This window comes from Palaemon carinicauda, chromosome 5, assembly GCF_036898095.1.
Source record: "Palaemon carinicauda isolate YSFRI2023 chromosome 5, ASM3689809v2, whole genome shotgun sequence".
NCBI classification, from domain to species: domain Eukaryota; kingdom Metazoa; phylum Arthropoda; class Malacostraca; order Decapoda; family Palaemonidae; genus Palaemon; species Palaemon carinicauda.
This window is the reverse complement of record NC_090729.1, coordinates 69421252-69437226: the sequence shown is the minus strand read 5'-3', so window position 1 is coordinate 69437226 and position 15975 is coordinate 69421252. Positions and strand designations below refer to the sequence as shown.

The following is a 15975-nucleotide window of genomic DNA, read 5'->3' as shown; positions in this document are numbered from 1 at the left end:
TCCAATTATCTTAACCAAAAAACACTACTCCTACGCTAAGCTTAAAGGAGAACCCCGCAACACTGGTTTTATGACATCTGTAATGATCAGTAATAAACTTGAACACTTACTATCTAATGAACCATCTATAAAGAACATATAACTGGAAAAATACTGTATTGCAATAATTTTCCCTAAATCAATACTGTCCTTATAAATATCCAGTCTACCATTAGGCTGCAAAGTTACTTAAACATTCCTAAATTTTGAACAGTATGGCCGCATACGATGTCATGTAGGCCTCTGCGGGCCCACAATAACAATGTCTAGAAAATCTCCAATTGTAATCCTGCACTGTGATAAGGTTCTGTTGTCATCGAAACTTTTCTGTCCAAACACAGTAGTGTCTAAATTTCTCATTCTTGGAAGGGGTTTTGATAATTCTGGAACCGTTCATTCTAAACTCGAACACAGTCCCATTCCATTTCAATCGCTACTGTGAACCATTAATGTCTATGACACAATCTCATATAATGAGATTCTTCCTCGTTACTTTGAACACAGACACAAAACAGTCATCACCTTTACAGGGTTGACTGCCGAACACGAGCAATAGACAGTGGCCTTATAATGCATTTGTTTACATCCCTTCCACGAACTGTTTATTACTTATCACAAATAAAAACCACTCATTCTTGTGTTATTTAGACTAACAACACAGTAGCATACTTCTAGTTAAAAGGCAAGATAACATGAATATAGAGCAGCATCACAGACCACTACACACTGGTAACAGGCAATGATCAACATTCATCTTTCCTATGTATTTAGCAGAATGGTCTCAGCTTCTTTCCCTGCTGTATTTAGGGGGGGGGGGGCCTTGAGAGCTATAAAAATAATTGTGTGTTTCACAGCATTCAAACCACAAAGCTTTCTTAGATACAAACCATCCATTATTTCAATGGTAATGATTAATGCTCAATTTGCTTTGGCAAAAAATATTTTGATATTCTCATTATATGTAGACAAATATCTTTAAATATTGGTAGTGGACGTCTGAAGTGTTATTGTTACAAATCTGACTTTCTCATAATTTTAATCCATTGTATTAATCCTTTTAAAGTAAAGTTGAAAGAACTCAGAAGGTTATATTTTTATTAGGATTGATACAGTTTGTATGTTTTAAGCACAATACTCTATGTACTGTATATCTATAATTTTTCTTTTGATTGGAGAGTAATTCAGAAAAACAAGTTGATCTACAAATAATTTCTTTTTAAAAATTTCAATCTAAAATCTAATCTTATTGGCTGTTTTGAAAATATCACCTTGGTTTAATAGTATTTACCAACACTTTAACTTTTCTTCTATGAAATATCTATCAAAATTGTCATAAGAGAAATTACCCAAGTCAAGCACCTTGTTATTGTTTCATGAATAAGAACTGGCATTTAGAATTGGTAATATCTGGCAAGTAACAGTTATAACATATGATGTCTTCCCACAGTGATAAGATATTTGTGTGCATTGTTACTCCAAACCAGCACATTGCTGTTAGACACATGAATTGTTTTTTCCTTTCCTAGGGAACAGTTTATACAAAATGCAAACTATTTGCCAGATTTTTCAGATTTGTATGTGTTCACACAAACTTCAAAAAAAGGAGTTCCGTAGAATTCCTTCAGGTTAGTTATACCTTTGGTGAGCTTTAGGTATTTGTGCGATTTTCATGTATTTTTAAAATATGTGCAGACTGATGCAAACTGTAGAGCAATTTACTGAGGACTATTTGAGGATGTGTATTTTTTTTAATGTTAGGGTGTGTATTTTTTCATGCTAGTGTGTGTATTACTATTTATGCCTCTGTTCAAATTTTTCATAGTTTCTGGATTGAAGAGGTTCATTCCCATGATCTAAGTTCTATAGAGATATTGTAGTGACTATAAACAATGTTTGTTTTAGGTTAATATTGTATTTAAAATTATTTTAATGTTATATTATTGTGTATGAAAATAATATTTGCATCACTAGAATTCATAATCATTTAAGCAGCATTTAATATTATCTTAATGAAAATTACCTGGGGCATCAACAATTACATGATGACTACTTGATAAGTTTTTAAGTACAGTAGTAAATTTAATTTTAAGATTGTTTTTGTTCTATCAGGCATTTTAGTGTATTTGGACAGTGTTACAAGTGAAGATAGATGCAATGCCAAACCAGGATTTTTTTTTTTTTACATTTTAAAGACAATAAAATTAGTTGTGCATTCTTGGTTACAGCATTCGTTAAGGTAGTACAGTAATATTATAATTCAGGTGCCGTAAGGTTTTCCTTGATAAGCAGACATCTAAGATTTTACTTGGATTATTGTTCTTGTACTTCATGAGTCTGCCCAATATTATTTCTCTAATTCTATTTATGTTACTTAATTATTCTATCTACTTACCTACCATGGCAGTGCCCACAATTTTGGTGGGTAATAAACATCAAGAGAAATGAAAGGGGGATTTTTTCTCTTTGTTCCTCCTTGTGTGTGATGGACTCAGCCCTCCCTGTCTGACGATGGACTCAGCAGTTTAGTTGGTACTGCTAGGGTGCCACAGGCCACCCTCCCCCTATCTTCCACAATAAATGAAGCTTCATTTGCTGACTCCTCTACTGCCTCTACTTTAGTGGTCACCATAAGGTGACTTGAGGTAGTAGCATGGCATATCGGAATTGCGTCACAATCGCTTGCCCTTCATTTCAATTCCTAGCATGCTCTTTTGCCTCGTTCACATCTATCCTCCTCTCACCTAGGGTTTTCTTCATCCATCTACCTAAACCGTGGTCTTCCTCTTGCACTTCTCCCATCAACTCTTGCATTCATCACCTTCTTCAGCAGATGACCATTTTCTATTCTTTCTACATGGCCAAACCACCTCAGTACATTCATATCCACTCTAGCTACTTATTTATTTCTTACACCCATTCTCATTCTTACTAGTTCGTTCCTAACCCTATCCAACTGAGATATACTGCTCATACTCCTCAGAATCTTCATCTCGAACACATTCAATTTCTGTCTCTTCGTCACTTTTATTCCCCACAACTCAGATCCATACATCACAGTTGGTATAGTTAGTCACTTTCTCATACAGAACTCTCTTTTCATTTATTCCTAATCCTCTCTTCTTTACCTTGTCCTTCACCACTCCCGACACCTTGCATCTTTCATTCACTCTTTAACATAGATCTGCTTTCACACCACCATTTGCAGCACCAACAGAACCCAAGTACTTAAACTGCTCTACTTCCTCTAGTAACTCTCCATTTAACACGACATTCAATCTAGCTCAACCCTCAGTTTTTGTGCACCCCAAAACATTATTCTTACCCACGTTTACTTGAAACTTCCCTTCTCACATATCCTTCAAAAACTCTGTCATTTAACTATATAAAGCATAAAAGGTAAAATTTCCTATGTCCATCTTCCTTTGTGTTTCTGATTACTATCATTATTATTACTAGCTAAGCTACAACCCTTGTTGGAAAAGCCAGATACTAAAAACCTAAGGGCTCCAACAGGGAAATATAGCCCAGTGAGGAAAAGAAATAACTAAACGATATAAGAAGTAATGAAAATTAAAATAAAATATTTTAAAAACATTAACATTAAAACAGATATTTGATATATAAACTGTAAAATATAAACTATACAAGGACTAATGTAAGCCTGTTCAACATAAAAACATTTGCTGCGAGTTTGAACTTTTGAAGTTCTACTGATTTAACAACCAGATTAGGAAGATCATTCCACAACTTGGTAACAGCTGGAATACATACATACATACATACATATACACATATACCAAGGCACTTCCCCCAATTTGGGGGGGGGGTAGCTTACATCAACAAATGAAACAAAAAAGGGGACCTCTCCTCTCTACGTTCCTCCCAGCCTGACAAGGGACTCAACCGTGTTCGGCTTGTACTGCTAGAGTGCCAAAGCCCACCCTCCCCCGTTATCCACCACAGATGAAGCTTCATAACGCTGAATCCACTACTGCTGCTACCTCCGCGGTCATCTAAGGCACCAGAGGAAGCAGCAGGGCTTACTGGAACTGCGTCACAATTGCTCGCCATTCATTCCTATTTCTAGCACGCGCTCTTGCCTATCTTACATCTATCCTCCTATCACCAAGAGCTTTCTTCACTCCATCCATCCTCCCAAACCTTGGCCTTCCTCTTGTACTTCTCCCATCAACTCTTGCATTCATCACCTTCTTTAGCAGACAACCATTTTCCATTCTCTCAACATGGCCAAACCACCTCAACACATTCATATCCACTCTAGCTGCTAAACCATTTCTTACACTTGTTCTCACCCTCACCACTTCGTTCCTAACCCTAGCTACTCAAGATACACCAGCCATACTCCGTAGACACTTCATCTCAAACACATTCAATTTCTGTCTCTCCGTCACAGTCATTCCCCACAATTCCAATCCATACATCACAGTTGGTACAATCGCTTTCTCATACAGAACTCTCTTTACATTCATGCCCAACCCTCTTATTTTTTACTACTCCCTTAATTGCCCCCAACACTATGCATCCTTCATTCACTCTCTGACGTACATCTGCTTCCACTCCACCATTTGCTGCAACGACAGACCCCAAATATTTAAACTGATCCACCTCCTCAAGCAACTCTCCATTCATGACATTCAACCTCGCACCACCTTCCCTTCTCGTACATCTCATAACCTTACTCTTACCCACATTAACTCTCAACTTCCTTCTCTCACACACCCTTCCAAATTCTGTCACTAAACGGCCAAGCTTCTCTTCTGCGTCTGCAACCAGTACAGTATCATCCGCAAACAACAACTGATTTACATCCCATTCATGGTCATTCTCGTCTACCAGTTTCAATCCTCGACCAAGCACTCGAGCATTCACCTCTCTCACCTCTCCATGAACATACAAGTTAAACAACCACGGCGACATCACACATCCCTGTCTCAGCCCCACTCTCACCGCAATCCAATTGCTCACTTCATTTCCTATCCTAACACATGCTTTACTACCTTTGTAGAAACTTTTCACTGCTTGCAACAACCTTCCACCAACTCCATATAACCTTATCACATTTCACATTGCTTCCCTATCATACGCTTTCTCCAGATCCATAAACGCAACATACACCTCGTTACCTTTTGCTAGATATTTCTCGCATATCTGCCTAACTGTAAAAATCTGATTCATACAATCCCTACCTCTTCTAAAACCACCCTGTACTTCTAAGATTGCATTCTCTGTTTTATCCTTAATCCTATTAATCAGTACGCTACCATACACTTTTCCAACTACACTCAACAAACTAATACCTCTTGAATTACAAAACTCATGCACATCTCCCTTATCCTTATATAGTGGTACAATACATGCACAAACCCAATCTACTGGTACCATTGATAACACAAAACACATATTAAGCAATCTCACCAATCATTAAAGTACAGTCACACCCCCTTCCTTCAACATCTCAGCTCTCACACCATCCATACCAGACGCTTTTCCTACTCTCGTTTCATATATTGCTCTCCTCACTTCCTCTCTTGTAATCTCTCTCTCATTCTCATCTCCCATCACCGGCACCTCAACACCTGCAACAGCAATTATATCTGCCTCCCTATTATCCTCAACATTCAGTAAACCTTCAAAATATTCCACCCACCTTTTCCTTGCCTCCTCTCCTTTTAACAACCTTCCATTTCCATCTTTCACTGTCTCTCCAATTCTTGATCCAGCCTTCCTTACTCTCTTCACTTCTTTCCAAAACTTCTTATTCTCTTCATATGAACGACCCAATCCCTGACCCCACCTCAGGTCAGCTGCCCTCTTTGCCTCACTTACCTTGCGCTTTACTTCCACATTTTTTTCTTATATTTATCAACAACTAGTGGTGTCCAGGATTTGAAAATGAACCAAGAATTCAGAGCTCTAGGTAATGTGGATTGGAAATGAGAAGGGATGAGCAATGGTTTAGTCAAAAAGCATTAGGTATGGTAATAGCAGTACAAAGACCTGTAGGAAGGACTAGGAAATTCCTGCCAGAGGGCATTTATGAATACTGTACCATGACCAGAAAGTTTGAAAGACTAAAGAGCAGATAACAAAAAGGGTTTGAATCTGTCTTATCATAAGCCAGGCTCCAAATTTTAGATGGAAGAGTGAAAGACTAAAAGGACAAAGACTGCAATAGAGATATTGAAATAGTAAAGCGGAAGGCTGAAAGTGCAAGGACTGCAATATGAATAGAAACCAAGTACGGAAGACATTTTTTTTGTTATTACCATTTTAGCTTTACCTTTATTTTTGTTATTGAACATTAACTGTTACCAATGCTCTCCAATTTTTTATCCTGTTTCAGGCATCTTGTCTTGGACATGCAGGTCATAGGAAGGCAAAATTTTGGTACTGTACCTGGTTTCCTTTTTTTCTGATTGTGCTACCACTAGAGCTCTAAGAATCATTAATCACTATTTTTCAAAATCTAATAGTCACTACTTTTACTATTCTCTGAGATTTTCTAATAATGACTATGACTTCTTTCACATTAGACGACACTCGGATCATCAGCTCCTTTCATCATCAAGAGTTTAAACTCTTGTGAGCTTAGGAACCTGGTCTAAATCCTCTTCCAAATGTGTCACAGCACCATTCCAGCTAATTGATTCACCAATTGGAAGTTCCTCTTCCTTTCCTTTTGGAACCCAATGCACTTTTTCTGTGCATAGAATATCTCTTCATTATACAGGGTTTCACCTTATTTTGCTAACTTATGATTTCTATGCATTTCCATTTTCTATTTATTGACTGCTCTCATGTACTCCACCATGTAATAATAGTTCTGCTGATGCTCCATCATTGCACTGATTATTCTTATGGCTGCTCTATAAGTGTTTCATCATTCTACTCATAATTCACCATGCTTTCAGGGAGGAATTCATTTCACTTGTGCTTTAGTGCTGCATTGAGTTCATATTCTCTTTTAGGCTTCTTTATGGCTACTTTACTGCTGTTCTACCATTGTTAGCCAAGTGTGGAATGATCTTCCTAATCAAGCAGATAAATCATTGGAACTTCTGAAGTTCAAACTTTTTGTAAATTCTTTTTTGTTGAGGTTGACAGAAGTCTCATTTTATAGTTTATATATGACATATCTGTTTTGACGTTACTGTTTTTAGAATGATTTATTGTTAATTTGTTCTCATCATTTATTTATTTCCTTGTTTCCTTTCCTCACTGGGCTATTTTTCCCTGTTGGAGCCCTTGGGCTTATGGCATCTTGCTTTTCCAACTAGGGTTGTAGCTTGGCTAGTAATAATAATAATAACTGATCTATTTTAACATTGTTACTAATCTTTAAATATTTCATATATTTTATATATTACTTATATATTATTTCATTGCTATGTCTTTTCTTCACTAGGCTACTTTTCTTGGGGCAGTTGGCCTGTAATATTTTGCTTTTCCAACCAGGACTGTACCTTGGCTAGTAATAATAATAATAAAGTTTTTGAAGGCTTCTTTCCAGACATACTTTCCTTGGTCCTTATCTGTCATCTGCTTGGTTATAGGTGATAGTACTGTTCTAGGTTAAAACTTCTTACCGAGTAAGGGAGATGAGAGATGCAGGGCTCACCTCTAAGATAGGGGAGGGCATGACTCACTCAAAAGCTATTCACCATCTTTGGTTGCATGTTCATATTTTAGCTATATTTCAATATGGTAATTTATGTCTAACTACATTGCAATGCTATCCAGGCCAATAGATTGCTTATATGAAGCAATTAAGTCTCATTTTTGTTGGATCGCAGTATACATTCGTCATTCCAGGAAATACATCAAGTGATTTCAAATAATGCCAAGAGGAATTTCTTTAATATATAAAAAGCTTTGTAAACATGAGAATAATTTCTGGAGCATGTTTGATAGTAGTCAGAAAAGACAAATAATTTATCATGTCAGTTTTTCCATGGAGCTATTATGTTTGACAGGGATCTAATCCTTGCCAGCTGTAAACGCATGGTCTAATGCACAATATTACTTGATTGGTGTTCGTTTGCACAATTGCCTTGATCTCAATGATTAATAGAATTTTCTACACCCAGTCTTGGATACTGTATTTGATAAGTCCCCCTCCTCAATGAGTGCTAGTATGAGAAGGCTTATGATTTCTCTATAGGTTACAGTACTTGCAACTGGCAGTTTTAAGTTTGTTAAAGAAATGTTTCTTTTTAAGATATGCACACCTTTTTTGTGAATTATTATATGATTTTGATTAACTGAATATATAAACATTTTATAAAGGTAAATCAGTTGTTTGCAGATGATACTGTACTGGTTGCAGACGTGGAAGAGAAGCTTGGCCGATTAGTGTCAGAATTTGGAAGGGTGTGTGAGAGAGGGAAGTTGAGAGTTAATGTGGGTAAGAGTAAGGTTATGAGATATACGAGAAGGGAAGGTGGTGCGAGGTTGAATGTCATGTTGAATGTTAAGTTACTTGAGGAGGTGGATCAGTTTAAATACTTGGGGTCTGTTGTTGCAGCAAATGGTGGAGTGGAAGCAGATGTACGTCAGAGAGTGAATGAAGGATGCAAAGTGTTGGGGGCAGTTAAGAGAGTTCTGTATGAGAAAGTGATTGTACCAACTGTGATGTATGGATTGGAGTTGTGGGGAATGAAAGTGCCGGAGAGACAGAAATTCAATGTGTTTGAGATGAAATGTTCAAGGAGTATGGCTGTGTATCTTGAGTAGATAGGGTTAGAAACGAAGTAGTGAGGGTGAGAACGGGTGTAAGAAATGAGTTAGCAGCTAGAGTGAATATGAATGTATTGAGGTGGTTTGGCCATGTTGAGAGAATGGAAAATGGCTGTCTGCTAAAGAAGGTAATGAATGCAAGAGTTGATGGGAGAAGTACAAAAGGAAGGCCAAGGTTTGGGTGGATGGATGGAGTGAAGGAAGCTCTGGGTGATAGGAGGATAGATGTGAGAGAGGCAAGAGAGCGTGCTAGAAATAGGAATGAATGGCGAGCGATTGTGACGCAGTTCCAGTAGGCCCTGCTGCTTCCTCCGGTGACTTGGATGACCGCGGAGGTAGCAGTAATAGGGAATTCAGTGTTATGAAGCTTCATCTGTGGTGGATAACGGGGAAGGGTGGGCTGTGGCACCCCTAGCAGTACCAGCCGAACTCGGTTGAGTCCCTTGTCAGGCTGGGAGGAACGTAGAGAGGAGAGGTCCCCTTTTCTGTTTCATTTGTTTGATGTCGGCTACCCCCCAAAATTTTGGGAAATGCCTTGGTATATGTATGTATGTGCAAAAGTATATTTTAAGAATTAATTTGCATCAATACTTATGTTAGTTTAATTGCCATTGTTGATAGGGCATTAATTTTGAGAAACCACGAATGAGCTCTTCAAGAAGTTTGTGTTATTGTTAAAAGGAAAAATACCAGCTTTATTCAAGATTTTAGCAAATGTTGATCGAAATTTTGTTATTAAGTTCCAGAAACAGAAGGGAGACTTCGTGCACTGGAGAGAACCAATCAAGGACCAGTAGGTGAGTTTGCAAAACTTATAAGATTTTATGACGAGATAAATTAAAGAAAACAGACAGACAGATTTTCCTATGTTAAAAATGTATCTACTTGAAATTTAAATAGTGAATATACTGTTTAATTAAGTGAAATAAATTTACACCTCTGTCAAACTATTGTAGGAGTTGGTGGAGAAGGGCGTTTACGAATGAGTGAACGTCGTGGCCAAGGAGTTGTTGAAGTAGAACCAGAAAGTAGAATTCGACTTGAAGCAAGAGGCGGGGCGACTGCGAAAGCAAAAGAAGTTGAACTTTACTCTAGTGAAGGCAGAGTGCGGCAAGATGTTCCAAGTAAAGTCTTGAAAAGTCCAACTGAAGGTCAAATTCGATTAGGAGTGACTTCTAATGTTACAGTGCCAGCACCAGAAAGCCGTATGAGATCTGCAGAATCTTCAAAGATAGGAGGATATAGTCCTAGTCTACATGATCACATAACTGCATCTCCAGTAACAAGCCATGACAGAAAGTCCAATGCATCTCCTGTGGAAAGTATATCTGCAAATATAGCCAATAAGACTTATCTCCAAACAAGAGAAGACGATGCTAGTGGAAATCCATTTGGCAGTGACTTTGAAACTGAGCAAATGGGAACTAACCCATTTGAAGAGGATTATGATGAATCAAAGAATCCATTTGCTGAAGACTCTCCAGAACACACAAGTCAAGATGAAAAAAATCCCTTTGCAGACAGTACTGACAATCCATTTGCTAAGGATGATTACGACTCAAAGTTAAATCCATTTGGCGAATCATGAATTTATTTTATATTAAAAAATTAAATTTTACATAGGTAATATTAATTTCTTTAGTAATCATATAACTTTATTATCTTTTATAAAATATCTTCAAGTATATTTCCTGCTATTAAATAATTTAATTATTGTTTTTGGAACAGATTTCTGTAGTCAATTTCATCAGACAGTACTGGTTCAAAAGATTTGGTACCAATGGAAGACCTTATCTAAAAATATAACACATTAAGTAAAATTAAAATCCAATTATTTAACATCCTTTGGTTGCTGCATATTACAGTAACCAAAGCTGGATTGAAGTTAGAAAATCTGCATGTAAAAATAAATCTTATACATAAATCATCAGTTGTTTAAAGTGCCCATTATTCTTTCATTTCATTCCAACAGCGATTTTATTAAACATAACTCAAAGCAGAAATAGCCAAGCTGGCTTACTTAGTGATGCTTACAAATAATCAGATTATCTGAAATCACAGACAAGGTCATACACCATGTAAGGTAAGGTAAGGAAAATTTGAACCAATGTACATAATATTTTTCATATGACTTCTTCTAGGCGACATTAATTAACAAAGCATTCACCAAAAGGCTAACATCTCTCATTAATCTTTTTTATCACCTGTCTCATGATAGATGAGCAACATATATATTCCATCATATGCAATTTTATTTTTAAATAGGCCCCCAAATCTGACCATTTTATATATGACATAGAAAATTTTAAACTTTTCTCATTAAGGAAAATTAATAACTGTATATACATGAAATGTATAACCAATTAGACTACTGTACAACTGTAAGTATCTAAATATATTTTTCAAACTATTTATCCTTAAAGATGCCTTTAGTAAACCACATGTCAAATACATTAATACAGATTAACACAACCACATTGTGAAGAGCTAAGAGTTTCAAAATCCTTCCAAATTAAGCTGAAAATTACACATATTTCTTAAAGGTAAGTGGTAGTTTGGTACAATTACTCAATGGATTTTATAAAACTACAAAACAATTGGGAGAAAATCATATGTTTTGAATGTCTTTAGCACATAACAATGAGATTCTGGGTTTCCCAAGCTTTTCTGTGACAAATCACACTCAAGGGGCTCGGCCGGCTAATGCCGTTTTTTAAGGACAGGACTATGACATTCATATCACTTAATAAGGTAACTTAGGACATCTCCAAACTGCATAGGATTTATGCCTCTGACCTTTGGTTTTGCAACACCAGGGCAAATTATCTTGAAAATTAGTGTTTTTCAAATTCTATCTCTTCCCTTGATAATTAATATTAAGACCTGGGATTACCCTATATAGACCTGATGTAAACCTCCAATAATGAGGATTTTTTTTGTCTAAAAGTAATTTTTTTGCTAGATATGAACTTTTTCATTATGGTAAAAAAATAAACCCTAAAATAGAGAAAAAACATGTAACAAACACTGGAAAAAGGTCAACATTTGACTGTTTTATAATGTCTTTCTAAGTTATATACCAAATTTCAATGTTATATCTTTAAAACTAAGGGTGAAGATAGAATTTGAAGGTCAATAAGTATAGTTTAGAGATACGGGCATTCAAAGTTTTCTTTGTATTTTTACAAAGACAATATTAATAAATTCTGATTAATATGAATTTTATGTTCCTTTTGGATGTTCCTTTTTGAATATTAATTAGAAAGTTATCATAATTTAATCATAAATAATGATGATTCATTCTCTCTCTCTCTCTCTCTCTCTCTCTCTCTCTCTCTCTCTCTCTTATTCATATTTTGACAAAATATTTCAAATACATTGCCATATGAAGCTCAGTGAATTTTTTCATGATTTTATGTATTTTTCCCTATAGCCTACCCCCATATATTGGAATTCCGGCCGGGCCCCTTAACATCTAAAAGAACATACAAATATTTTCCTTTAATTGTTTACTATATATTTATTGTTTATGGAACCATGCTGGCTGTGAAATAATTTATTGAATTATATTATAAAACAGAAAAATTATCGCAGTTACATGGTGTTTAAGCTAACCAAAATTTTCTTTTAGAGTATGTAATTTGACACTATGATATCTCAATAATTGGGACCATGATTAGAATCTCACGAATTAAATTAGTAAAATCCAAGTATACTATAATACTTATTATAATTTATGCCAACAACTAACAAATGAGTGTTCATAAGAAAGCTATGTGTATGTAATAGTGTAAAAAAATAATGAATTTTTATAGTGTATTTTTCCTAACTATACAAACTTTTGTCCATTAATAGGAGTCTCATCCTATGGGGAGGGAGGAAATCCCTATAATCAATCTAGCTGGTTTACTAACATATGAAATGCTAAAAGACAGCGGTCTGTGAAGAAGCAATAGTGATGACTCCTGTCAACATCCTAATGAACTAGCATCCAGGTGTTGACTAAGTCCATACTAAGAGGAAGGTATGTGGTTGCAGAATAAAATTATATCCATACAGATATCGTGTCTAAATGTATAGTCATTATGAAAAATAGATTTACGTATGTTCCATCCATTCTCCACTTCGTTTGGGAAGGGAGAGAGATACTTCAATACAAAACTTGTTTGTAAAGAAAATTTACATGCTTATGAGGCTCGCCTGAAACTAAGGTTTGGTACAGCATGTAACAGAACGATTGCTGCACTCCAATATAGAAGAAAAGGTGAAAGGCCAGACGTTCTTTACCCCTTTTTCTAGGCTATGTCACAAACTCTTTCCTAGATGAGATGCATCTTATCCTGTGAACAAGCTAAGTTAAAAGCACAATTTGTCGAGTAGATACCACACGACCAAGGATAAGGTTATCCAGAGATTTGCGGGTAAACTCCTGTAGGTAGTTGGCCATGGAAACTTGAATTATCTAGGTAGCATTGTTTTGTCTTCACAGAACAAAGTTTCAAGCCATCCTCAACCCTGCTCGTAAAGAGATGGAGAAGGGATTGAACTAGTGTTGTACATCGCTAAATTCTGGATCTTGGACACAAACTCTGAATCAAACTAGAGGAAGACCTTCTTCCATTTGAGAATGACTAGTGACGTACGAAATGTCATGCAGTACGTCTATTTGCAACGCCAAGGTCAGGACTCATGAGTAATCTAAATGTCAGGTCCTATCTTATGCCCGTTCTAAGGCATACAAGGTTCAGTTTAGAGACCTTAGGACTCAAGCAAAATGCCAAAACTGTCTCAAGTACCTGGAGAGGGAAAACTGTTCAGAGCTACTTCTGAGCATAAGATATTCCTTCGAAGGGGAACGGTCGGAGCTCTTCTTCTGAGATCTGGTGAAATAATGAGTGACAGCCTTCTACTTTGGAGAATGAGAGGACCTTCCATTGATAAAGAAAGATGAGGAGAGAGACAATCAATTGCAGAGAGGCTCTGACTGGAGAAGTATCCTTTTTACTGGTAGACAGTCCGAAGTTCTGGATTTTGAATTATTAATTACTAAAGGCCTGAGGATGAAGAGGAGGTTACTTCTTGTAGGACAGAAGGATGGGTATCTAGAAGTAAGCTAGATTAATAGAACTAAATTAGTCCTTTCCTAATGACAAACCATACAGTACTTGCCATTATTATCTTGAAGGGTGTCAAGGAAGGGGGGAGATGGTTGATCGCCTGGCTCTAGATGATTTCTACACAGTCTTCAAAGAGTTTACTGTAAAGGCTTGAGAACCATCTTGGAAGACTTTGAGTATATTTTTCTCCATTATTCCACTGTAGAGTCCAGAAGGTCGCAACCTTCTGCCTGAGAAGTCTAAGTATAAGTAATTCTCTGTTTCGTGATTGTCAAATTGCGGGTCAAGGCAGAGTATGTGACTGCGCCTAACCATTGATCGAATTAGGAAGTTACGAGGTGGAGCCTGGAAGCGGCTTCCATGGTAGCAGACTCCATGCCTGTAAAAGATGTACCCTCGTGCCCTAGTCTTTCTCCAGGTCTCTGTTATCAGCACTGCTATCACTGAATCAATAGACAGTAGAGAAGGTCTGTCTCCTCAGGCCCGCAGAACCTTCATTGTCAAGAGAGTATGGGGCAGTATCTAATCGATCGATTGGAGCTGAAGTAGTTCCTTGGGTCGGAGAAATAGGACTTGATCCTAACAAAATTTGTGAGAGAAAACCAACAACTGCACTAATAGGACTGGGTAGATATTTGAGGGCCATTGAAGCACCAACCAGTGAGGGCAGTTACTCCCCCGACGTCAATGAACTCACAATGGAATGCAAAGACCTTGGTAATCATAGACTCTTTCTTGAAGATCTCCACCTCAGGAGGTACAGGATTACAGACGGATGCTATAGAGTCAATAATTCTTTTGATATTATTTAAAGAATCCTTCTTCCCATTAGGGGTATTTGGTAACCAGTTCACTAACGAAATGTGGCATTCCCTTGCAGAGGAAGAGGGGTCGATCAAGCATCGACTAATCAGTCTGCTTTGGTGACTTAACATCTTCTGGCTTTCATGCTCTTGAGATTAAAGGGGCACTAAATGCCCTAGCCTCTGAAGAGTGAACGAGTGTGTGGCCCCACATGGCACGATTGTGCCTGTCCTTGGATGGAGAGGATCCTTGCCGACAATTACTGGAAGATGATGTGGCATCATGGTGCTTGTATGAGTGCTGAGGTTGGATCTGAGAAGTCTCCTCTTTCAATCCCTATTACGATGATTGGAAGATCTTGATATCTTGGAAAATCTTGCTGTGGAAAGATCTCATCATGGACCGGTCTCTAAACACATGAAGATCTCGAGTATTGAAGGATTCCATTGTGTCAGAAAATCTCTGCGCTGGGAGTGCTGGAAAGGAACAGGTGACGGGTGTACTTGTTCTGGAAAGGAACTGGTGATGGATACACTAGTTCTCTGGTGAGTTGAAAGTAACGATGCATGGAACTGATCCCATGGGAAATGATTACACAATGATCGAAAGTATGACAAGACTGAATGTGTAGAGACCAGTTTTGCAATACAAATGTTCCCATGAAGATGAATAACCAACATCTAGTTTGATATCGGACACGTTTGGTAGGGAAGATAAACGCAAGCAATTAGAGCAATGCTAGGTTTCTCCACCGGTATTGTAGAGGGGAAAAGTTTGAACAAAGATGACAGAAGTTCTGAGACCTGAAAGTAATTTGAGAACAGGCACTGAGGTGTCTGATCGAGAGGCGTCTTATAAAGGTTGACCAAAAGTGAGGTGCCAAAGCCCACAGAAGACCAATCACATAGTGTCTGGTCACACAAAGACATTCAAGTGGTTACAGAACCAGATATCGCATTCCTATACTCACTATGGTGCCCATCAACAGCTCTTTGCAATATATTAATTAAAAATTCAATAATAATGCTAAGAAACGACCCACCCACTCCCAACTGTTTGAGTTTAAAAATAGGGGTCTCATAATTAACCCGATCAAAGGTAGCACTAAAATCAAGGCCAATCATACAAACTTCCTGACCACAATCAAAGGATTTTTGTACAGTATTGGAGATTGTAAGAAGGGCATTGCATGCTCCAAGGCCTTTACAAACTAAGGAACAGATGATTACCTTCAGCAAATCCATTTAGACATTTTGCC

At 37.3% G+C, this 15975-nt stretch overlaps 1 protein-coding gene across 4 annotated transcripts in view; it reads left to right on the top strand.

The window, feature by feature from the left end:
- Positions 1 to 10604, top strand: part of Vps11 (vacuolar protein sorting 11) — a 439706-nt gene extending 429102 nt beyond the window's left edge. For 3 of the 4 annotated variants that reach the window (XM_068373757.1, XM_068373758.1, XM_068373756.1), the window contains 2 exons: positions 9537 to 9593; positions 9753 to 10604. In XM_068373757.1, the coding sequence (XP_068229858.1) occupies positions 9537 to 9593; positions 9753 to 10384 (689 nt within the window). In that variant the 3' untranslated portion in view covers positions 10385 to 10604. Of the gene's footprint in view, positions 1 to 1600; positions 1665 to 9536; positions 9594 to 9752 lie in introns of all 4 variants that reach the window. The other variant, XR_011044479.1, reaches the window with a different exon arrangement.
- Positions 10605 to 15975: the final 5371 nt, after the last annotated feature.